This window comes from Salvelinus namaycush, chromosome 24 (genome assembly GCF_016432855.1).
Source record: "Salvelinus namaycush isolate Seneca chromosome 24, SaNama_1.0, whole genome shotgun sequence".
Lineage (NCBI taxonomy): Eukaryota > Metazoa > Chordata > Actinopteri > Salmoniformes > Salmonidae > Salvelinus > Salvelinus namaycush.
The window spans coordinates 27,859,704-27,883,635 of NC_052330.1; the positions used below are offsets into that span (position 1 = coordinate 27,859,704).

General features: G+C 46.5%; 1 protein-coding gene across 1 annotated transcript in view; it reads left to right on the plus strand.

Moving 5' to 3' along the window:
* The window catches only part of LOC120019139 (serine/threonine-protein kinase MRCK alpha-like), a 120,126-nt gene that overhangs the window by 78,218 nt on the left and 17,976 nt on the right, over positions 1 to 23,932 (plus strand). The window contains exons 23-35 of the mRNA XM_038962417.1: positions 13,426 to 13,536; positions 13,649 to 13,732; positions 13,954 to 14,059; positions 14,331 to 14,467; positions 14,797 to 14,936; positions 15,063 to 15,144; positions 15,324 to 15,543; positions 15,776 to 15,838; positions 17,352 to 17,605; positions 17,823 to 18,162; positions 20,426 to 20,523; positions 20,623 to 20,707; positions 20,915 to 21,038. Coding sequence (XP_038818345.1) covers positions 13,426 to 13,536; positions 13,649 to 13,732; positions 13,954 to 14,059; positions 14,331 to 14,467; positions 14,797 to 14,936; positions 15,063 to 15,144; positions 15,324 to 15,543; positions 15,776 to 15,838; positions 17,352 to 17,605; positions 17,823 to 18,162; positions 20,426 to 20,523; positions 20,623 to 20,707; positions 20,915 to 21,038 — 1,844 coding nt within the window. The remainder of the gene's footprint in view (positions 1 to 13,425; positions 13,537 to 13,648; positions 13,733 to 13,953; positions 14,060 to 14,330; positions 14,468 to 14,796; positions 14,937 to 15,062; positions 15,145 to 15,323; positions 15,544 to 15,775; positions 15,839 to 17,351; positions 17,606 to 17,822; positions 18,163 to 20,425; positions 20,524 to 20,622; positions 20,708 to 20,914; positions 21,039 to 23,932) is intronic.

Below are 23,932 nucleotides of genomic sequence, written 5' to 3' on the forward strand. Positions count from 1 at the left end.
ATATTTTTAACAAAAACGGACGGGTGTAACCAAGGCTGAGAATGTTAATACAATGAAACTAGCAAGGGCAATGATCACAACGTGGCTAATAGGCTAGCTTATCTATTTATGTAGAAATTTATTTAGCAAGCTTAAAACATGCAGCCTAACGTTAGCTAGCTTCTGGGAGGATGACGTGTCATTGGGTGAGTGGGTGAGAGACCGACTTTTCCCCCTCATATCTTTGTCTGTGGCTACAGCTAGAGTTCTAGGTGTCATTTGGTTAGCTAGTAAGAAATGTGAATCACTTTGCTAGCTAGCGATTCTGAACTTGAATGATTGTTATCCACAGTTAGCATATCTCTTAGTTGTCAATCAAATGTATTTGGCATCGATCAAATAGGCAGGGAAGCAGGCAAGTTCCCATTCAATTATTACAAGTGGGTTGGGACAAGCAGGCAAGCTGCAGAAGGGCAAGCCAGCTACTCTTTCCCCATTGTTTATCAGTGCAATTTTGGTGAAAAAGTTTGAGAGGGTTTATCTACTATTCCCTCATTAGATTTGAGCTCATCTGGTTCTGGCTAACATTAGTTGTTGATCTTGTTGATGTGCATAGGCAACTGAGGGAGAGCGAGCCAACCTTTTCATGCTTGTTTGACTGTAAAGTTCCCAAATGTAACAGAACTCCTGTGGTATTTTACATATTTGCAGAAATCCATTCAGTTGTATTTTGTGGCTTTTTGGCAAATGCTGCCTAAAGATCTAATGGCATGCTGTTGCTACAGCCTTTAAACACACAGTCAAAGTGAATGATGGCAGGCCCTTGTGACAAATGGCTTATTTGCATATAGGCCTACTGTAGCTCTGATTGGCTATTGCGCACCGGTCTGTGTAGAGTCCGGTCCTGGGCAAGACAGATGTTTGTTAGGTTTTATTTACTGCAGTGTCTATTGATTGTCAAAAAGCACGGCTGCCTTCCCCCTCTATATTGCTATAGAATTTTCACAAATACCTTACTCTATGTCGTTCCCAAACATTCTATGATGGTATGAACACTTAGATATGGTAATTTTCAAGTTGTCGCATGTCAGAGAAAACGAAAATTTAAATTCAATTATTCATACCCCTTGACTTATTCCACATATTCCACAATGTATTGAAAATTAAATACAGAAATGTTTTATTTACATAAGTATTCACACTCTTGAGTCCATACTTTGTAGAAGTGATTACAGCTGTGAGTCTTTATGGGTAAGTCTCTAAGAGCTTTGCAAACCTGGATTGTATGTATTTGCACATTATTATTTGGTTTATTCTTCAAGCTCTGTCAAGTTGTTTGTTGATCATTGCTAGACAGCCATTTTCAAGTCTTGCCTTAGATTTTCAAGATTTAAGTCAAAACTGTAACTAGGCCACTCAGCAACATTCAATGTCATCTTGGTAAGCAACTCCAGTGTATATCTGGCCTTGTATATTTACCGTATCATATGGAGACAGAAACATAAAACTTTTACCTTATCAAATCAAACTTGATATGTCACATGCGCCGAATAGAACAGGTGTAGACCTTAGTGAAATGCTTACTTACAAGCCCTTAACCAACAATGCAGTTTTAAGAAAATACCAAAAAGAAAAGTAAGATATAAGAAAAAGAAATAATTAAAGAGCAGCAATAAATAACAATAGCAGGGTTATATACAAGGGGTACCGGTACAGAGTCGATGGTGCGGGGGCACCGGTATTGAGGTAATTATGTACATGCAGGTAGGGTTGTTAAAGTGGCTATGCATAGATAATAGCAGAGAGTTGCAGCAGCATATGTGTGGGGGGTACAAATAGTCTGGGTAGCTATTTGATTAGCTGTTCAGGAGTCTTGTGGCTTGGGGGTAGAAGCTGTTTAGAAGCCTCTTGGACCTAGACTTGGTGCTCTGGTACTGATTGCCGTGATGTAGCAGAGAGAACGGTCTATGACTAGGGTGGCTGGAGTCTTTGACAATTTTTAGGGCCTTCCTCTGACACCGCCTGGTATAGAGGTCCTGGATGGCAGTAAGCTTGGCCCCGGTGATGTACTGGGCCATACGCACTCTGTAGTGCCTTGCGGTCGGAGGCCGAGTAGTTGCCATACCAGGCAGTGATGCAACCCGTCAGGATGCTCTCGATGGTGCAGCTGAGGACCCATGCCACATATTTTCAGTCTCCTGTGTGGGAATAGGTTTTGTCGTGCCCTCTTCACGACTGTCATAGTGTGCTTGGACCATGTTAGTTTGTTGGTGATGTGGACGCCAAGGAACTTGAAGCTCTCAACCTGCTCCACTACAGCTCCGCCGATGAGAATGGGGGCGTGCTCGGTCCTCCTTTTCCTGTAGTCCACAATCATCTCCTTTAGTCTTGATCACGTTGAGGGAGAGGTTGTTCTCCTTGCACCACACGGTCAGGCCTATGACCTCCTCCCTATAGGCTGTCTCATTGTTGTTTGTGATCAGGCCTACCGCTGTTGTGTCATCGGCAAACCTAATGATGGTGTTGGAGCTGTGCCTGGCCGTGCAGTCATGAGTGAACAGGGAGTACAGGAGGGGACAATGATATAGTAACTTGTTGACTTAACTCTAGAATGCCTACTTCAAGTGTTTTAGTACTAGTCTGTAATCTCAGGACTTAACCTACGGGGGCCCCCGTGTTGAGAATCAGCGTGGGGGATGTGTTACCTACCCATACCACCTGGGGGCGGCCCATCAGGAAGTCTAGGATCCAGTTGCAGAGAGAGGTATTTAGTCCCAGGGTCCTTAGCTTAGTGATGAGCTTTGAGGGCACTATGGTGTTGAACACTGAGCTGTAGTCAATGAATAGCATTCTCACATAGTTGTTCCTTTTGTCCAGGTGGGAAAGGGCAGTGTGGAGTGCAATAGAGATTGCATCATCTATGGATCTGTTGGTGCGGTATGTAAATTGGAGTGGGTCTAGGGTTTCTGGCATAATGGTGTTGATGTGAGTCATGACCATCATTTCAAAGCATTTCATGGCTACAGACGTGAGTGCTACGGGTCGGTAGTCAATTAGGCAGGTTACCTTAGTGTTCTTGGGCACAGGGACTATGGTGGTCTGCTTGAAACATGTTGGTATTACAGACTCAGACAGGGAGAGGTTGAAAATGTCAGTGAAGACACTTGCCAGTTGGTCAGCGCATGCTCGGGGTGCACATCCTGGTAATCTGTCTGGCCCAGCAACCTTGTAAATGTTGAACTGTTTAAAGATCTTACTCACATCGGCTGCGGAGAGCGTGATCACACTGTCATCCGTAACAGCTGATGCTCTCATGCATGTTTCAGTGTTACTTGCCTCGAAGCGAGCATAGAAGTTATTTAGCTCGCCTGGTAGGCTCGTGTCACTGGGCAGCTCCCGACTGTGCTTCACTTTGTAGTCTGTAATAGTTTGCAAGCCTTACCACATCTGATGAGCGTCGGAGCCGGTGTAGTACGATTCAATCTTAGTCCTGTATTGATGCTTTGCCTGTTTGATGGTTCATTGGAGGGCATAGCGTTAGAAAGCGGCAGCTCTATCCTTTAGCTCAGTGCGAGTGTTGCCTGTAAACCATGGCTTCTGGTTGGGGTATGTACGTACAGTCACTGTGGGGACGACGTCCTCGATGCACTTATTGATAAAGCCAGTAACTGATATGGTGTACTCCTCAATGCCATCGGAAGAATCACGGAACATATACCAGTCTGTGCTAGCAAAACAGTCCTGTAGTTTAGCATCTGCTTCATCTGACCACTTTTTTATAGACCAAGTCACTGGTGCTTCCTGCTTGAATTTTAGCTTGTAAGCAGGAATCAGGAGGATAGAGTTATGGTCAGATTTGCCAAATGGAGGGCGAGGGAGAGCTTTGTACGTGTCTCTGTGTGGTGTCTCTGTGTGTGGAGTAAAGGTGGTCTATAATTTTTTTCCCTCTGGATGCACATTTAACATGCTGATAGAAATTCGGTAAAACTGATTTAAGTTTCCCTGCATTAAATTCCCCGGCCACTAGGAGCGCCGCCTCTGGATGAGCGTTTTCCTGTTTGCTTATGGCGGTATACAGCTCATTGAGTGTGGTTTTAGTGCCAACTTCACTCTGTGGTGGTATGTAGACAGCTACGAAAAATACAGATAAAAAGTCTCTTGGTAGATAGTGTGGTCTACAGCTTATCAAGAGATACTCTACCTCAGGCGAGCAAGACTTTGAGACTTCCTTAGATATCGTGCACCAGCTGTTGTTTACATAAATGCATAAGCCCCCGCCTCGTGTCTTACCAGAGGCTGCTGTTCTGTTTGCCGATTGAGTGTATAACCCGCCAGCTGTATGTTCTTGACGTTGTCGTTCAGCCACGACACGGTGAAAAATAACATTTTACAGTTTTCAATGTCCCGTTGTTAGAATATACGTGCTTTCAGTTCGTCCTATTTATTTTCCAGAGATTGAACGTTAGCTAGCGGAACGGAAGTCAAGGGCAGATTAGCCACTTGTCACCTGATCCCTGCAAGGCACCCTGATCTTTTGCCTCATTCTCAGTTTCCTTCTCCTGGTTTGGTGTCTGCAGTATATCCTGCACGTCTGACTCATTGAAGAAGAACTCCTCGTCCAATTTGAGGTGAATAATCCCAGTTCTGATGTCCAGAAGCTCTTTTCGGTCATAAGAGACAGTAGCAGCAACATTATGTACAAAACAAGTTACGAACAACGCGAAAAAACAAACAAAATAGCATGATTGGTTGAGAGCCGATAAGCCGGCAGCCCTACCCTCCGGCGCCATCATTAGTTCATATGTAGACATAATTGAAAATTATTTTTAAAACTATTTAGTTACGAAATTTATTTTAATTAAATGAGTTGACTCTTCACATGGGCCGATTTCACTGAACAACAAAAGAAAGGGAATATTGAATGATCCCCAATGATCCATCACATCTCCCAAAAACGTTTTCAACATACATCTGTAAAATGATAGTCTAGAAACTAAAGCTTTGGTTGTGTTCCTCTCAGGCTTCCATGTCTTCTCCCTGGACCTCCTCAATGTCCACCTCTTGAACATCAGACTCTGAGGCCTCATCTTCACTGTCACTTTCCAACCTTGAGGATGGCTCGTTATCAGGCTTAAAAAGCCTCAAATTTGCACGGATGGCCACCAATTTTTCAACCCTTGTATTGGTCAGCCTGTTGCGTGCTTTGGTGTGTGTGTGTGTTCCCAAACAAGGACCAGTTGCGCTCCGAGGCGTCTGAGGTTGGTGGGATTTGGAGGATGATGGAGGCAACAGGGGAAAGAGCCTCAGATCCACAAAGTCCCTTCCACCAGTTGACTGATGAGATGTTGGCACGACTGCCATATTACATCTCCATCCCAAAGCGCTTGCTTGGAAGTGTACTTCGCCAGACTGCCAAGAACCTTGCCCTCAACCAGGCCAAGGTGGCGAGACACGGTAGTGATGACACCATAGGCGTTGTTGATCTCTGCACCAGACAGGATGCTCTTGCCAGCATACTTGGAGTCAAACATGTACGCTGCGGCATGTATGGGCTTCAGAAGTCTTCACGCTTTTTGATGTATTTCAGAACTGCAGTTTCCTCTGATTGGAGCAACAGTGAAGTGGGCAGGGCAGTACGGATTTCTTCTCTTACATCTGCAAGTGGAGTCTGAACATCAGACAGGATGGCATTGTCTCCCTCAATCCATGCAATGGCTACTGCTATAGGTTTCAGGAGTTTCAGGCTGCTTACCACTCTCTCCCAAAATACATCATCCAGGAGAATACTCTTGATGGGGCTGTCCATATCGGCAGACTGTGAAATGGCAATTTCTTGGAGAGACTCCTTCCCCTCCAGGAGACTGTCAAACATGATGACAACACCACCCCAACGGGTGTTGCTGGGCAGCTTCTATGTGGTGCTCTTATTCTTCTCACTTTGCTTGGTGAGGCAGATTGCTACTATAACGTGATGACCCTTCACATACCTGACCATTTCATTGTCTCTCTTGTGGAGTGTATCCATTGTTTTCAGTGCCAAGATATCCTTGAGGAGCAGATTCAATGCATGAGCAGCACAGCCAGTGGGTGTGATATGAGGGTAGGACTCCTCCACTTTAGACCAAACAGACTTCATGTTCACAGCATTGTCTGTCACCAGTGCAAATACCTTCTGTGGTACAAGGTCATTGATGACTGCCTTCAGCTCATCTGCAATGTAGAGACCGGTGTGTCTGTTGTCCCTTGTGTCTGTGCTCTTGTAGAATACTGGTTGAGGGGTGGAGATGATGTAGTTAATTATTCTTTGCCCACAAACATTCGACCACCCATCAGAGATGATTGCAATAGTCTGCTTTCTCTATGATTTGCTTGACCTTCACTTGAACTCTGTTGAACTCTGCATCCAGCAAATGAGTAGATCAAGCATGTCTGGTTGGGGGGGTGTATGCTGGGCGAATAACATTCAGTAATCTCTTCCAATACACATTGCCTGTGAGCATCAGAGGTGAACCAGTTGCATACACAGCTCGAGCAAGACATTCATCAGCATTTCTCTGTTCCTCCATTAAGTCAAAAAAACTTCTGATTCCAGGAGGACCATGAGCTGTTGCTATCGAGAAGTTGTCTGATTCATCATTTTCACCTCGAATAGAGGTAGAGGGACTTTTGTCAGAGGTTGCTTGTTGTGAGCGCTGAGGGAACTTTATGCACATGGCCAGATGATTCTGCATCATTGTTGCATTCTTCACACATGATTTGGCACAGTATTTGCAAATGTACACAGCTTTTCCTTCTACATTAGCTGCAGTGAAATGTCTCCACACATCCGATAGTGCCCGTGGCATTTTCCTGTAAAGATTAGTAAAAAATGAGTAAAAAAACAACAAATACAATTCCATGTACAGATAAATAGTTAAGCAGTTAGATTAAACAACTCCTTTGTAAGATACATGTTTTAAAATGAAACGTGTGTTAACAGGTGAATTAACACTCAGTTAGCAGGCTCAAGCAAGCTAAAAACCCACATGGTAGCAAAAACTAACTAGCAGAAATTAAGTTAGAAATTATTTAAACACACTTTGCTGTAGGCTACTATTTACTAGTTAACAAAAAATCATGTATGTCATAAAATATATTCACCCCACTCAGTATTGTAATCAAAACCTACCAGAAAGCATGTAGTCCTTGGCTCAGACAGTGTAGTAGTGTGGGCTCAATTTCATCTCATTCGTGTGCAAGATCTTGAGAATCAGCTGTACATGTGATGGAAGAATGCACTGTGCATGCAGAAGGTTGCAATTCCATTGAATTGGGGATAGTTTAACCAAAATATACCACAAGACCTAGAATTGCCTTATGTGTATCTCACAAAAAAAGGTTCTTTGATGAATTTAAGCAAAATTCCAGGGCTTAACTTCCCATGGAACATTTCTGGTAAATGTCAGGAAATGTATCGGAAAGTGTCTACCCTTTGCAACTGTAACCACTATTATTGAAGACGGAATGAGTCCATGCAACTTATTATGCGATTTGTTAAGCACATTTTTACTCCTGAACTTATCTAGGCTTGCCATAACAAAGAGGCTGAATACTTGTTGACTCAAGACATTTCAGCTTTAAATGTTTTATTAATTTAAAAAATGTTCTCCAAACAAAATTCCAATTTGACATTATGGGGTATTGTGTGTGTGGGGCTGTTGCGGTGACCGTATTACCGCCACACCGGCAGTCATGACCGCAGTAAAATTCCACGTGACCTTTGAGTGACGGTAATTTCCTGTTATGTACTCTGGACATGCTTTAGTAGTACCGAACTTGCTAACGACCATCAGGTACTAATGGCCTGATACTCAGGGCTCTATTGTCCCTCTAACCACTCTGACAGCAATACAAATGCAATAGAAAATCACATCAAACACTTTTCATCAAAACATTATCATGCTTTTAAAACTCACCTCACTGTGATTGATCAATTTGAAAAAAGAAGTTCAACAGCAAGTTCAAACTGAGTGTAAAACATGGTCATTGTGGATGTTCAATTATATTCTTCTTACTATAAAATCATATAAAATAATGGCATGGTACTTATAAGCATATCTTGTCAGCTAATTAACTAGCCTATTAGGATAATTAACTGTCAGTTACCGTGACACCGGCTGTCTTTTGCATAACCGCCACAGCCCTAATTGTGTGTACATTTTGAATTCACGCTATAACACAACAAAATGTGTTAAAAGTAATGGGGTGTGAATACTTTCTGAAGGCGCTGTATATGAACATATTTTAATAATAATAGACTGAGAGGATTCCTTCCATTTTGTATTGTATTTATTAAGGATCCCCATTAGTTCCTGCTAAGACAGCAGCTACTCTTCCTGGGGTCCAGCAGAAATTATGGCAGTAATATACTTTCTAATACAAAAAAAAATCTCATTAAAATACATTTTACAACAGATTTCACAATTCATTAAATGTGTGCACTTCGGCCACTACTCTACTACAACACACATTCCAGGTGTACATGTGTATAGTGTGTTTGTACCTGTGTGTGTGACTCTTCACAGTCCTCGCTGTTCCATAAGGTGTATTTTTATTTGTATTTTTAAAATCTGATTCTACTGCTTGGGTCAGTTACTTGATGTAGAATAGAGTTCCATGTAGACATTCACTATACGGACATTCTTTAAAGTCATACATGGCTACTTGACTTTGAGTCCAGACACTACAGAACATACCTCTGTTTAATACCCTGTAGCGAGCTTCCCTTCCACACGGTAGTACCATCACGAGTTCCCAGATTAGACCTAGAGTATACGTCCCAAAACAGCACCCTATTCCCCACAGTGCACTGGGGCTCTGGTGAAAAATCGTGCACTGTGTAGGCAAGAGGATAGCATTTTGGGACATTGCCAGAGATTTCCCAACCCAGTCCTTCAGTGCAATGTGGACATCTTCAACAAATAGATAGGACACAAAAAAGGAATGGTAGCCTATTTAATGTTTACATCTCTCCATTTCTCCATCCCTCTCTGTCTCTCTCTCCCCCCACTGAAGCGCTCTCCATCAGTTGGGCCAACTAGCAAAGGCAGACGTGTAAGCTAAGCAGCAGCTCTGTGCTTGTTATTTTGTCTGTGCCCAATCATCCTCTGAATCTCAATCCGGTCTTTTGCATGAATGGGAACACATTGTCTGTGTTGTGTTGATTGTGTGCATGGGGGAAAAGCAACCTTGGACTTTCAAATAAGTTATATCAAATGCTTCCTTGTAAGGAGCCTGTTACTGCACTGGCCTGCACTGTAGTCCTCCAATTAGCTACAGTAGCCTAGCCTATATGTTGTCCTCCAAGATTTCCCCAAACCAAAACATGGTGTATGGTGGTGCTGTTCTCTCTCGTGGTACGGTCAGCATGGTCAATGGGTTATGTGTAGCGCTCGTGTCCTGTTCATGGGTTATGTGTAGCGCTCGTGTTCTGTGCATGGTTCATGGGTTATGTGTAGCGCTCGTGTCCTGTGCATGGTCAATGGGTTATGTGTAGCGCTCGTGTCCTGTGCATGGTCAATGGGTTATGTGTAGCGATCGTGTTCTGTGCATGGTTCATGGGTTATGTGTAGCGATCGTGTTCTGTGCATAGTTCATGGGTTATGTGTAGCGCTCGTGTCCTGTGCATAGTTCATGGGTTATGTGTAGCGCTCGTGTCCTGTGCATAGTTCATGGGTTATGTGTTGCGCTCGTGTCCTGTGCATGGTTCATGGGTTATGTGTAGCGCTCGTGTTCTGTGCATGGTCAATGGGTTATGTGTAGCGCTCGTGTCCTGTGCATGGTTCATGGGTTATGTGTAGCGCTCGTGTTCTGTGCATGGTCAATGGGTTATGTGTAGCGCTCGTGTCCTGTGCATGGTCAATGGGTTATGTGTAGCGCTCGTGTCCTGTGCATGGTTCATGGGTTATGTGTAGCGCTCGTGTCCTGTGCATGGTTCATGGGTTATGTGTAGCGCTCGTGTCCTGTGCATGGTTCATGGGTTATGTGTAGCGCTCGTGTCCTGTGCATGGTTCATGGGTTATGTGTAGCGCTCGTGTTCTGTGCATGGTCAATGGGTTATGTGTTGCGCTCGTGTCCTGTGCATGGTTCATGGGTTATGTGTAGCGCTCGTGTTCTGTGCATGGTCAATGGGTTATGTGTAGCGCTCGTGTCCTGTGCATGGTCAATGGGTTATGTGTAGCGCTCGTGTCCTGTGCATGGTCAATGGGTTATGTGTAGCGCTCGTGTCCTGTGCATGGTCAATGGGTTATGTGTAGCGCTCGTGTCCTGTGCATGGTCAATGGGTTATGTGTAGCGGTCGTGTCCTGTGCATGGTTCATGGGTTATGTGTAGCGCTCGTGTCCTGTTCATGGGTTATGTGTAGCGCTCGTGTCCTGTTCATGGGTTATGTGTAGCGCTCGTGTCCTGTGCATGGTTCATGGGTTATGTGTAGCGGTCGTGTCCTGTTCATGGGTTATGTGTAGCGCTCGTGTCCTGTGCATGGTTCATGGGTTATGTGTAGCGGTCGTGTCCTGTGCATGGTCAATGGGTTATGTGTAGCGCTCGTGTCCTGTGCATGGTCAATGGGTTATGTGTAGCGCTCGTGTCCTGTGCATGGTCAATGGGTTATGTGTAGCGCTCGTGTCCTGTGCATGGTTCATGGGTTATGTGTAGCGCTCGTGTCCTGTGCATGGTTCATGGGTTATGTGTAGCGCTCGTGTCCTGTGCATAGTTCATGGGTTATGTGTTGCGCTCGTGTCCTGTGCATGGTTCATGGGTTATGTGTAGCGCTCGTGTCCTGTGCATGGTTCATGGGTTATGTGTAGCGCTCGTGTCCTGTGCATGGTCAATGGGTTATGTGTAGCGCTCGTGTCCTGTGCATGGTTCATGGGTTATGTGTAGCGCTCGTGTCCTGTGCATGGTCAATGGGTTATGTGTAGCGCTCGTGTCCTGTGCATGGTTCATGGGTTATGTGTAGCGCTCGTGTCCTGTGCATGGTTCATGGGTTATGTGTAGCGCTCGTGTCCTGTGCATGGTCAATGGGTTATGTGTAGCGCTCGTGTCCTGTGCATGGTTCATGGGTTATGTGTAGCGCTCGTGTCCTGTGCATGGTCAATGGGTTATGTGTAGCGCTCGTGTCCTGTGCATGGTCAATGGGTTATGTGTAGCGCTCGTGTCCTGTGCATGGTCAATGGGTTATGTGTAGCGCTCGTGTCCTGTGCATGGTTCATGGGTTATGTGTAGCGCTCGTGTCCTGTGCATGGTTCATGGGTTATGTGTAGCGCTCGTGTCCTGTGCATGGTTCATGGGTTATGTGTAGCGCTCGTGTCCTGTGCATGGTTCATGGGTTATGTGTAGCGCTCGTGTCCTGTGCATGGTTCATGGGTTATGTGTAGCGCTCGTGTCCTGTGCATGGTTCATGGGTTATGTGTAGCGCTCGTGTCCTGTGCATGGTTCATGGGTTATGTGTAGCGCTCGTGTCCTGTGCATGGTTCATGGGTTATGTGTAGCGCTCGTGTCCTGTGCATGGTTCATGGGTTATGTGTAGCGCTCGTGTCCTGCGCATGGTTCATGGGTTATGTGTAGCGCTCGTGTCCTGTGCATGGTTCATGGGTTATGTGTAGCGCTCGTGTCCTGTGCATGGTTCATGGGTTATGTGTAGCGCTCGTGTCCTGTGCATGGTTCATGGGTTATGTGTAGCGCTCGTGTCCTGTGCATGGTTCATGGGTTATGTGTAGCGCTCGTGTCCTGTGCATGGTTCATGGGTTATGTGTAGCGCTCGTGTCCTGTGCATGGTTCATGGGTTATGTGTAGCGCTCGTGTCCTGTGCATGGTTCATGGGTTATGTGTAGCGCTCGTGTCCTGTGCATGGTTCATGGGTTATGTGTAGCGCTCGTGTCCTGTGCATGGTTCATGGGTTATGTGTAGCGCTCGTGTCCTGTGCATGGTTCATGGGTTATGTGTAGCGCTCGTGTCCTGTGCATGGTTCATGGGTTATGTGTAGCGCTCGTGTCCTGCGCATGGTTCATGGGTTATGTGTAGCGCTCGTGTCCTGTGCATGGTTCATGGGTTATGTGTAGCGCTCGTGTCCTGTGCATGGTTCATGGGTTATGTGTAGCGCTCGTGTCCTGTGCATGGTTCATGGGTTATGTGTAGCGATCGTGTCCTGTGCATGGTTCATGGGTTATGTGTAGCGCTCGTGTCCTGTGCATGGTTCATGGGTTATGTGTAGCGATCGTGTCCTGCGCATGGTTCATGGGTTATGTGTAGCGCTCGTGTCCTGTGCATGGTTCATGGGTTATGTGTAGCGCTCGTGTCCTGTGCATGGTTCATGGGTTATGTGTAGCGCTCGTGTCCTGTGCATGGTTCATGGGTTATGTGTAGCGATCGTGTCCTGCGCATGGTTCATGGGTTTGTGGTCCAACCTCCAGGCTTCCTAATGACCATTGACCAATGGGATGGTCAGTCCTATATCTACTATGACCACAATCCCCATTTGCCTTTTTAATACTGTGCATCTACCTGGTTCAATGGATTTCTTGCTTTTCCCTCTAAGCATGGATGGGGCTTTTTGGTCCCTCTTGGTTTCCTTACTTTCTACCAACTCCCGAACACCATGGCTGCATTCCAAACACTTAACAGACACACCCTCTCCCCTCAGACCTCAAATTAAGTGGACACTTCTGATTACGTATCATGACGTCTGACGAGTTTACAGGGAGGAAGGAATTCATTTTAAATGGACCACCCTTGCCCGGAAATTCGTCACTCGTTTGTCCCACGACAATTGTGTTTTCAGCCACCGGTAGCTTGTGGGTGCTTTATATGAGCTACAGTCAATTATGATTGCATGTCTACTTATATTAACTATATTATTATTAATATACGCTTACTGTATGATAGCTAGAAAATTAATTAGCTAACTAACGTTAGCCTGCCTAGCTGGAACTTCTGAAGAAGGAAAATGTTTTATTTCTACAATTTCCAAAAGATAACCAAACAAAAACATCCTTACTTTTACGAGACGTGTTTGTGCCATCATGTGCATTAGTAGCACCATTTCTAACTTATTTACATTCGTTTTTACTTACACTTGTATGTTGATTCCATATTGACGTTGAGGTTTTATGTTTTGGCGGACTTTTCTTAGCGGATGTACAATCGTCGCAAATTGAATTATGGGGCCCAGAAGTGAACATAATTGTACACTTGCAAACCCCATTAAAAACGAGGGCTGAGTGGCTTACATTGCAAACTTCCCTTGCTTGGCTAATCATTTGGACCGACGATAAATATGGCCGCGGGGCTTTCCCCCAAGGGCACAAGGCGAGGGTAAGTGGAGGAGGGTGTCTGAGTTTGAAATGCAGCCCATGTCTTCCATGTCCTGTAACTCCTTTTATTCTTTCTTTCTACCTCTCTTTTCTCCAGGTGGACTCTGTGGATAACTTCACTCCCTCCAACACCCCATCCAGGGACGAGGACTCCAAAAAGTCTCGCTCACGGTCGCCCTCCATGGCCAGCGACGTAGAGCCTATTGAGGTGAACGCTAACCTCTGAACTTTGACCACTACGCTGGTTTCCCGGCCATATATTAAATACAAGGTATATATTTTGCTGTACTCAAATCTATCTCTCTTCTCCCACACTCCAGTTGATAGACCACCCCCCACGCACAGTCCAGACCCCCACCATGCGACCAGGAGGCTATGGTAGTATCGGCCGCTCATCACCCAAGGTAAGACCTGACATCCTTCTTGTTCTACTGTTTTAACCACAGTCAATACTTTGTAATGTCAATCCCATGGACCTGACGAAGACCAAGCTAAGATGAAAAGGCTTACAGTTTCTGTACTTAAATAAAATGTCACTTTAATATGTGTGTGTGTGTATGCACAATCTTTCTGTATTTGTCCTATGTGTTTTGACCTGCCGTCTGTTCTCCTCTGTCCCCTGCAGCCCAAAGCCCACCAGTTTGTGGTGAAGTCCTTCAGTGCTCCCACCAAGTGTAACCAGTGCACCTCTCTGATGGTGGGACTCATTCGCCAGGGCTGCACCTGTGAAGGTAGAACAGGGGATAAGGGGAGTGATAAACGTGGGGAGGAGGAGAAGAGAAGGAGGAAGACAGATAGGAGAATGAGGAGAGAGGGGGATAAAGGGAGGAAGACTGGGATTTGAGAAAAGGGAGTGAAGGAAAACTAAATGAAATGGAAGGCAGGATGCTAGGATGGAAGAGGGAAGTGGGACAAGACCGAGGTGGCAGTACATTCTCTTTTAATGCTTGATGTGGCTATAAATGGATAAAACCCCTCATTCTCTCCTGTCTGGTCCTGTAGTGTGTAACTTCTCGTGCCACGTGACGTGTGCTGACAAGGCTCCAGCGGTGTGCCCCGTGCCACACGACCAGACCAGGGGGCCGCTGGGCATCGACCCTCAGAGGGGTATTGGCACCGCCTACGAAGGACACGTCAGAGTACGTAAGACACAGAATATTGTTTTTGTTTATGCACTCTTTCAACAACTTTTGGTTGATATTTCCTGCTGGAATAACTCCCTACATGTGAATTAAAGTGGACATTTAAAAACGTCTATCTTACCTTGTATGTATAGCGTCTCTATCAGGGGCTGACCTGTGTGTGTTTGTGAGGTTTGCCTGTTAACAGTGTGTGTGTGTAATAAAATATGTCTCTGTCTGTAGTACTGGGATGGAAAAAAAACCTGCACAACCAATAGCTCCCCAAAAAAAGGGTTGGGTCTATGTGGGAGACTAAAGTGTTTGTCTGTCCCTGTGTGTGTTCCCAGGTGCCCAAGCCCACCGGGGTGAAGAGGGGTTGGCAGCGGGCGGTGGCCGTGGTCTGTGATTTCAAGCTGTTCCTGTACGAGCTGGGAGAGGCCAAGACCACAACGCCCAGTGTGGTCGTCAGTCAGGTCATAGACATGAGGTAAGGACTACAACCTGAGCGCTGTCTGAACTACAACTCCCATTGATGGGAGAGAGATGGCTGCTTATTAGAATTACCTCTGGGTTTAGTTCTTTAGTTCACTGTCTCTCCTTTTTTGTTTTCAAGGGATGAGGAGTTTTCAGTCAGCTCTGTTCTGGCGTCGGACGTCATTCACGCCAGTCGCAAGGACATCCCATGTATATTCAGGGTTAGCCTTTTATTCATGAATACATGCATTTATACATTCATACGTTTACTCAGGGATTACTCCCCCACCTTGTTCCACAGTCTTCAGATTTCTCAGATTTTAACAATACTTCTGCTTTTGTTGTGGGAGGCCTGAAAGCTGTCTCCTCTCTTAGTACCTCTGACCTCTTACCCCTCCAGGTGACGGCATCCCAGCTCTCCCCCTCCTCCAGTCACAAGCCTTCCATCCTGATCCTGGCCGACAGCGACCACGAGAGGAACAAGTGGGTGGGGCTTCTCAACGAGCTGCAGCGCATCCTCAAGAAGAACAAGCTGAAGGAGCGCTTCGTCTACGTGCCCAAAGAGGCCTACGACAGCACGCTACCGCTCATCAAGACCACGCAGTCTGCCGCTATTATAGGTTGGTGGAGAACACACACACACAGCCTCTTTATTTTGGCCATGTAGTACTGCAGTCAATATAGGAACATGAACAAAACTCTATCTGACTTTAGTTTGTAGTGTAGAGCCATTACATGTTGAGCTGCAGTCTCCCTCTGTCATTACCATGGTTCTAATGACTGCAGTACAGATGCACCTTCGGCCGTGCAGTAGACTCTGAATCAAATGTCCTCTTGTTGTTTTCTCTTCAGATCACGAGCGTGTTGCCTTGGGCAACGAGGAAGGCCTTTATGTCATCCATGTCACCAAAGATGGTAAGACTTTAGTACCCGCCTGGAGATGGTGAGACTTTAGTACCCACCTGGAGATGGTAAGACTTTAGGACCCACCTGGAAATGGTGAGACTTTAGTACCCGCCTGGAGATGGTGAGACTTTAGTACCCACCTGGAGATGGTAAGACTTTAGGACCCACCTGGAAATGGTGAGACTTTAGTACCCACCTGGAGATGGTGAGACTTTAGGACCCACCTGGAGATGGTGAGACTTTAGGACCCACCTGGAGATGGTGAGACTTTAGGACCCACCTGGAGATGGTGAGACTTTAGGACCCACCTGGAGATGGTGAGACTTTAGGACCCACCTGGAGATGGTGAGACTTTAGGACCCACCTGGAGATGGTGAGACTTTAGTACCCACCTGGAGATGGTGAGACTTTAGTACCCACCTGGAGATGGTGAGACTTTAGTACCCACCTGGAGATGGTGAGACTTTAGTACCCACCTGGAGATGGTGAGACTTTAGTACCCACCTGGAAATGGTGAGACTTTAGGACCCACCTGGAAATGGTGAGACTTTAGGACCCACCTGGAGATGGTGAGACTTTAGGACCCACCTGGAGATGGTGAGACTTTAGGACCCACCTGGAGATGGTGAGACTTTAGGACCCACCTGGAGATGGTGAGACTTTAGGACCCACCTGGAGATGGTGAGACTTTAGTACCCGCCTGGAGATGGTGAGACTTTAGTACCCGCCTGGAGATGGTGAGACTTTAGTACCCGCCTGGAGATGGTGAGACTTTAGGACCCGCCTGGAGATGGTGAGACTTTAGGACCCACCTGGAGATGGTGAGACTTTAGTACCCACCTGGAGATGGTGAGACTTTAGGACCCACCTGGAGATGGTGAGACTTTAGTACCCACCTGGAGATGGTGAGACTTTAGTACCCACCTGGAGATGGTGATGCACTTCACCCATTATGCAGTTGAATTCTCACCACATGTTAGCTATCACAGTGGAGAAGTTTTTGACAACTCTCTCTGCCTCCCGTCTCCTCTCTTCCCCTTCTCTCCCACCTCCTGACTCTCTCCCTCTCCTCTCCCTCCTCCTCTCCTCCTCTCTTCCCCCTTTCTCCCTCTCCTCTCCCCCTCCTCTTTTCCCCTTCTCTCCCCCCTCCTGACTGTCTCCCTCTCCTCTCCCCCTCCTCTTTCCCCCTCCTCTTTCCCCCTTCTCTCCCCCTCCTCTCCCCCTCCTGACTGTCTCCCTCCCCTCTCCTCCCTCCTCTTTCCCCTTCTCTCCCACCTCCTGACTCTCTCCCTCTCCTCTCCCCCTCCTCTTTTCCCCTTCTCTCCCCCCTCCTGACTGTCTCCCTCTCCTCTCCCCCTCCTCTTTTCCCCTTCTCTCCCCCCTCTTTTCCCCTTCTCTCCCCCCTCCTGACTGTCTCCCTCTCCTCTCCACCCTCCTCTTTTCCCCTTCTCTCCACCCTCCTTTTTCCCCGTCCTCTTTCCCTCCCTCCTCTCTCCACTCCTCTCACCTCCTGACCTAACAGAGATCATCCGTGTTGGGGACAATAAGAAGGTCCACCACATTGACCTGGTCCCCCAGGAGCAGCTCCTAGCGGTCATCTCCGGCCGTAACCGTCACGTCCGTCTCTTCCCCATGGCCGCGCTGGACGGACGGGAGATGGACTCCTACAAGCTGGCCGAGACCAAGGGCTGCACGGCGCTGGTGTCCGGCTCCGTCCGAAATAACTCCTTCACCTGTCTGTGTGTGGCCATGAAGAGACAGGTCATCTGTTACGAGGTGGGTGGTGTGTGCAGGAAGGATGGGGTTGGTGGGACTTTTACAAGCCGTTTTACTCTTTCGTGTGTTACAAATTATGTAATATAACTTTGCTCATAAAATATATTTTAAACAAATATATAGGCTCTATTTATGGGATTATGAAGGGTCGATTAAGCCTAAAAATATTAAAGAATTAACTCCCAAAATCACAACATGATGGTTCTGTGTCTCCCAGGTGAACAAGAGCAAGGCACGTCACCGCCGGCTGCAGGAGCTCCAAACCCCAGGTCCTGTCCAGTGGATGGGTCTCCTGAGCGAGCGGCTGTGTGTGGGCTACCAGGCTGGCTTCACACGCTACAGCATCCACGGGGACTGTGCCCCGGTCAGCCTGTTGCACCCCGAGGACCACACCCTAGCCTTCATATCCCAGCAGGCCCTGGACGCGCTGTGTGCCGTGGAGATCTCCTCCAAGGAACTGCTGCTCTGCTTCTCAGCCATAGGCGTCTACGTGGACTCGCAGGGCCGCCGCTCGCGCCAGCAGGAGTTGATGTGGCCCGCCGTGCCCAACTCCGCCTGTAAGTTCTGAACCAGCACAACTGTGTTAAAGCCCAATTCTGCCACTTTCAACCTCATATTCACTATCTAGCACCATACCAGTGTCTTCATGTGTGAAACAGAGCGTTTTTCTGATCTGTGGTTAAAAAGAGAAGAAGAAAGGTCCTAAAAAATGCTTCTCTGACATCACAGGGTAGGATTAAAAGATTGAAAAAACGTTGATATTCAAAACCTGCAGTGAGTTTCTAGCTCAAGGGAAGGTATTGTCTTGCTCACCACCTCACCGCACATTTCATAGTGTTTGAAAATCACTTTTTCAAATGTTTCAACTTTTGATGATGTAATCGGGTAGAACTTTGTAACTATGTTGATACTGGGTTTGTGCTGGAGATAATCAAAATGAGGTTGAAAAGTGGTGGAGTTGCCTTTTAACCTTTTTAATAAACCAAGTGTTTTATATAAGGTTTTATTTCTCCACTGTTTACAAACAACAGGAACAAAATCAAACAATGCATATTGCCTCTGAATATGTTGAAAACTATGGTGTGGATATGATGGACTGTCAGTCCTTGCTTCTAGGGTGTCTGTCAGTGAATTTGTGAGGGGTTACAATTCCCTTGCTCCATCCCAAAGCACCCTGGGGTCTGCCGTTTTGCTGAAAAACCAATCCCAGAATGCACACTACCGTTCAAAAGTTTGGGGTCACTTAGAAATGTCCTTGTTTTTGAAAGAAAAGCACGTTTTTTTGTCTATTTAAAACAACATCAAATTGATCAGAAATACAGTGTAGACATTGTTAACAATACAGCTGATTTTTAATGGAATATCTACATAGGCTTACAGAGGCTCATTATCAGCAACCATCACTCCTGTGTTCCAATGGTACATTGTGTTAGCTAATCCAAGTTTATCATTTTAAAAGGCTAATTAATCATTAGAAAACCCTTTTGCAATTATGTTAGCACAGCTGAAAACTATTGTGCTGATTTAAAGAAGCAATAAAACTGTCCTTCTTTAGACTAGTTGAGTATCTGGAGCATCAGCATTTGTGGGTTCGATTACAGGCTCAAAATGGCCAGAAACAAAGACCTTTCTTCTGAAACTCGTCAGTCTATTCTTGTTCTGAGAAATTAAGGCTATTCCATGCGAGAAATTGCCAAGAAACTGAAGATCTCGTACAATGCTGTGTACTACTCCCGTCATAGAACAGCGCAAACTGTCTCTAACCAGAATAGAAAGAGGAGTTGGAGGCCCCAGTGCACAACTGAGCAAGAGGACAACTACATTAGTGTCTAGTTTGAGAAACAGACGCCTCACAAGTCCTCAACTGGCAGCTTCATTAGATAGTACCCGCAAAACACCAGTCTCAACGTCAACAGTGAAGAGGCGACTCAGGGATGCTGGCAAAGAAAAAGGCATATCTCAGACTGGCCAATAAAAATAAAATATTAAGATGGGCAAAAGAACACAGACACTGGACAGAGGAAGATTGGAAAAAAGTGTTATGGACAGATGAATTTCAGTTTGAGGTGTTCAGATCACAAAGAAGAACATTGGTGAGACGCAGAACAAATGAGAAGATGCTGGAGGGATGCTTGACTCCCTCTGTCAAGCATGGTGGAGGCAATGTGATGGTCTGGTGGTGGTAAAATGGGAGATTTGTACAGGGTAAAAGGGATCTTGAAGATGGAAGGCTATCACTCCATTTTGCAACGCCATGCCATACCCTGTGGACGGCGCTTAATTGGAACCAATTTCCTCCTACAACAGGACAATGACCCAAAGCACAGCTCCAAACTATGCAATAACTATTTAAGGAAGAAGCAGTCAGCTGGTATTCTGTCTGTAATGGAGTGGCCAGCACAGTCACCGGATCTTAACCCCATTGAGCTGTTGTGGGAGCAGCTTGACTGTATGGTATGTAAGAAGTGCCCATCAAGCCAATCCAACTTGTCGGAGGTGTTTCAGGAAGCATGGGGGGAAATCTCTTCAGATTACCTCAACATATTGACAACTAGAATGGCAAAGGTCTGCAAGGCTGTAATTGCTGCAAATTGAGGATTCTTTGAGGAAAGCAAAGTTTGAAGGACACAATTATTATTTCAATTAAAAATCATTATTTATAACCTTGTCAACGTCTTTACTATATTTCCTATTCATTTTGCAACTCATTTCATGGATGTTTTCATGGAAAACGAGGACATTTCTAAGTGACCCCAAACTTTTGAACGGTAGTGTAGCTTTAAGCCTGAAGCTGACGTTGGCCTTCTTTCTCCTCACCAGGTTACAACGCCCCCTACCTGTCAGTGTACAGTGAGAATGCTGTGGATGTTTTTGATGTCAACACCATGGAGTGGATTCAGACCATACCATTGAAGAAGGTGAGAGTATAGGACTGCAGATGTAGCGGAGGACCGTTAGTCGAATTGGTGTGTGTGCATGGTAGGTTTAACCTTTGACCCCGTTGTATCTTCCTGAAGGTGCGACCTCTGAACCCTGATGGATCCCTGAACCTCCTGGGTCTTGAGACTGTGAGGCTCATCTACTTCAGAAACAAGACTGCAGGTCAGTGACACACAGGATAGGCATCTAGACTGCAGGTCAGTGACACACAGGATAGGCATCTAGACTGCAGGTCAGTTAGGAGAGGTACACATCTCAATGATTGTTATTCTGAGTGTAATTCTCATTCTAATGGTCTTATTCCACAATAGGATTGTCGTGATTTTTTTGCTGTTGTTTTTGATGGGGTCCATGTTGTTAATATTCCAGAGGGTGACGAGTTGGTGGTTCCTGAGACGTCAGACAACAGCAGGAAGCAGATGGTTCGCAGCATGAACAACAAGAGACACTTCTCCTTCAGAGTCCCTGAGGAGGAGAGGATGCAGCAGAGGAGGTACACTACATACTACATATGTATGGCCCTGAACGAACTTCATTTGACTCTATTTAAACTGGAAACCACATATCCTGAGGCTGCATTTATTGTAGCTGGGGATTTTAGCAAGGCTAATCTGAAAACAAGGCTCCCTAAATTCTATCAGCATATCAATTGCGCAACCAGGGCTGGCAAAACTTCCGCTACGCATATAAGGCCCTCCCCCGCCCTCGTTTCGGAAAAGCTGACCACGACTCCATTTTGTTGCTTCCAGCCTATAGACAGAAACTAAAACAGGAAGCTCCCACGCTCAGGTCTGTTCAACGCTGGTCCCACCAATCGGATTCCACGCTTCAAGATTGCTTCGATCACGAGGACTGGGATATGTTCCGCATTGCGGCGAACAACAACATTGATGAATACGCTGATTCGGTGAGCGGGTTTACTAGCAAGTGCATCGGCGACGTCGTACCCACAGCGTCTATTAAAACATTCCCAAACCAGAAACCGTGGATTGATGGCAGCATTCGCGCAAAACTGAAAGCGCGAACCACTGCTTTTAATCAGGGCAAGGTGACCGGAAACATGACCGACTACAAACAGTGTAGCTATTCCCTCTGCAAGGCAATCAAACAAGCTAAGCATCAGTATAGAGACAAAGTAGAGTCGCAATTCAACGGCTCAGACACGAGAGGTATGTGGCAGGGTCTACAGTCAATCACGGACTATAAAAGGAAAACCAGCCCCGTCGCGGACCAGGATGTCTTGCTCCAAGACAGACTAAACAACTTCTTTGCTCGCTTTGAGGACAACACAGTGTCACCGACACGGCCCGCTACCAAAACTTGCGGGCTCTCCTTCACTGCAGCCGACGTGAGCAAAACATTTAAAAATGTCTACCCGCGCAAGGCTGCAGGCCCAGACGGCAACCCCAGCCGCGTCCTCAGAGCAGGCGCAGACCAGCTGGCTGGTGTGTTTACGGACATAATCAATCAATCCTTATCCCAGTCTGCTGTCCCCACATGCTTCACGAGGGCCACCATTGCTCCTGTTCCCAAGAAAGCTAAGGTAACTGAGCTAAATGACTACCGCCCCGTAGTGCTTTGAGAGACTAGTCAAGGACCATATCACCTCCACCCTACCTGACACCCTAGACCCACTCCAATAGGTCCACAGACGACGCAATCGCAATCACACTGCACACTGCCCTAACCCTTCTGGACAACAGGAATACCTATGTGAGAATGCTGCTCATCAACTACAGCTCAGCATTTAACACCATAGTACCCTCCAAACTCGTCATCAAGCTCAAGACCCTGGGTCTCGACCCTGCCCTGTGCAACTAGGTCCTGGACTTCCTGACGGGCCGCCCCCAGGTGGTGAGGGTAGGGAACAACATCTCCACCCCGCTGATCCTCAACACTGGGGCCACACAAGGGTGCGTTCTCAGCCCTCTCCTGTACTCCCTGTTCACCCACGACTGCGTGGCCATGCACGCCTCCAACTCAATCATCAAGTTTGCAGACGACACTACAGTGGTAGGCTTGATTACCATCAATAACGAGACGGCCTACAGGGAGGAGGTGAGGGCCCTCGGAGTGTGGTGTCAGGAAAATAACCTCACACTCAACGTCAACAAAACATAGGAGATGATCGTGGACTTCAGGAAACAGCAGAGGGAGCACCCCCCCTATCCACATCGACGGGACAGTAGTGGAGACGGTAGAAAGTTTTAAGTTCCTCGGCGTACACATCACGCAGCAGCACCTCTTCAACCTCAGGAGGCTGAAGAAATGTGGCTTGTCACCAAAAACACTCACAAACTTTTACAGATGCACAATCGAGAGCATCCTGTCGGGCTGTATCACCGCCTGGTACGGCAACTGCTCCGCCCACAACCGCAAGGCTCTCCGGAGGGTAGTGAGGTCTGCACAACGCATCACCGGGGGCAAACTACCTGCCCTCCAGGACACCTACACCACCCGATGTCAATGGAAGGCCAAAAAGATCATCAAGGACAACAACCACCCGAGCCACTGCCTGTTCACCCCGCTATCATCCAGAAGGTGAGGTTAGTACAGGTGCATCAAAGCAGGGACCGAGAGACAGAAGCTGTTTTTCAATCTCAAGGCCATCAGACTGTTAAACAGCCATCACTAACATCGAGTGGCTGCTGCCAACATACTGACTCAACTCCAGCCACTTTAATAATGGAAAGATTGATGTAATAAATGTATCACTAGCCACTTTAAACAATGCCACTTCATATAATGTTTACATACCCTACATTACTCATCTCATATGTATATCCTGTACTCTATACCATCTACTGCATCTTGCCTATGCCGTTCTATACCATCACTCATTCATATATTTTTTTATGTACATATTCTTATCCATTCCTTTACACTTGTGTGTATAAGGTAATTGTTGTGAAATTGTTAGGTTAGATTACTCGTTGGATATTACTGCATTGTCGGAACTAGAAGCACAAGCATTTCGCTACACTCGCATTAACATCTGCTAACCATGTGTATGTGACAAATATCATTTGATTTAAAGACTCTCAGACCATGAGAAACAAAGATTCTCTGGTCTGATGAAACCAAGATTGAACTCTTTGGCCTGAATGCAAAGCGTCACATCTGGAAGAAACCTGGCACCATGCCTATGGTGAAGCATGGTGGTGGCAGCATCATGCTGTGGGGGTGTTTTTCAGCGGCAGGGACTGGAAGACTAGTCAGGATCGAGGGAAAGATGAACGGAGCAAAGTACAGTAAGATCCTTGATGAAAACCTGCTCCAGAGCTGGGGACCTCAGACTGGGGTGAAGGTTCACCTTCCAACAGGACAACGACCCTAAGCACACAGCCAAGACAATGCAGGAATGGCTTTGTGACAAGTCTCTGAATG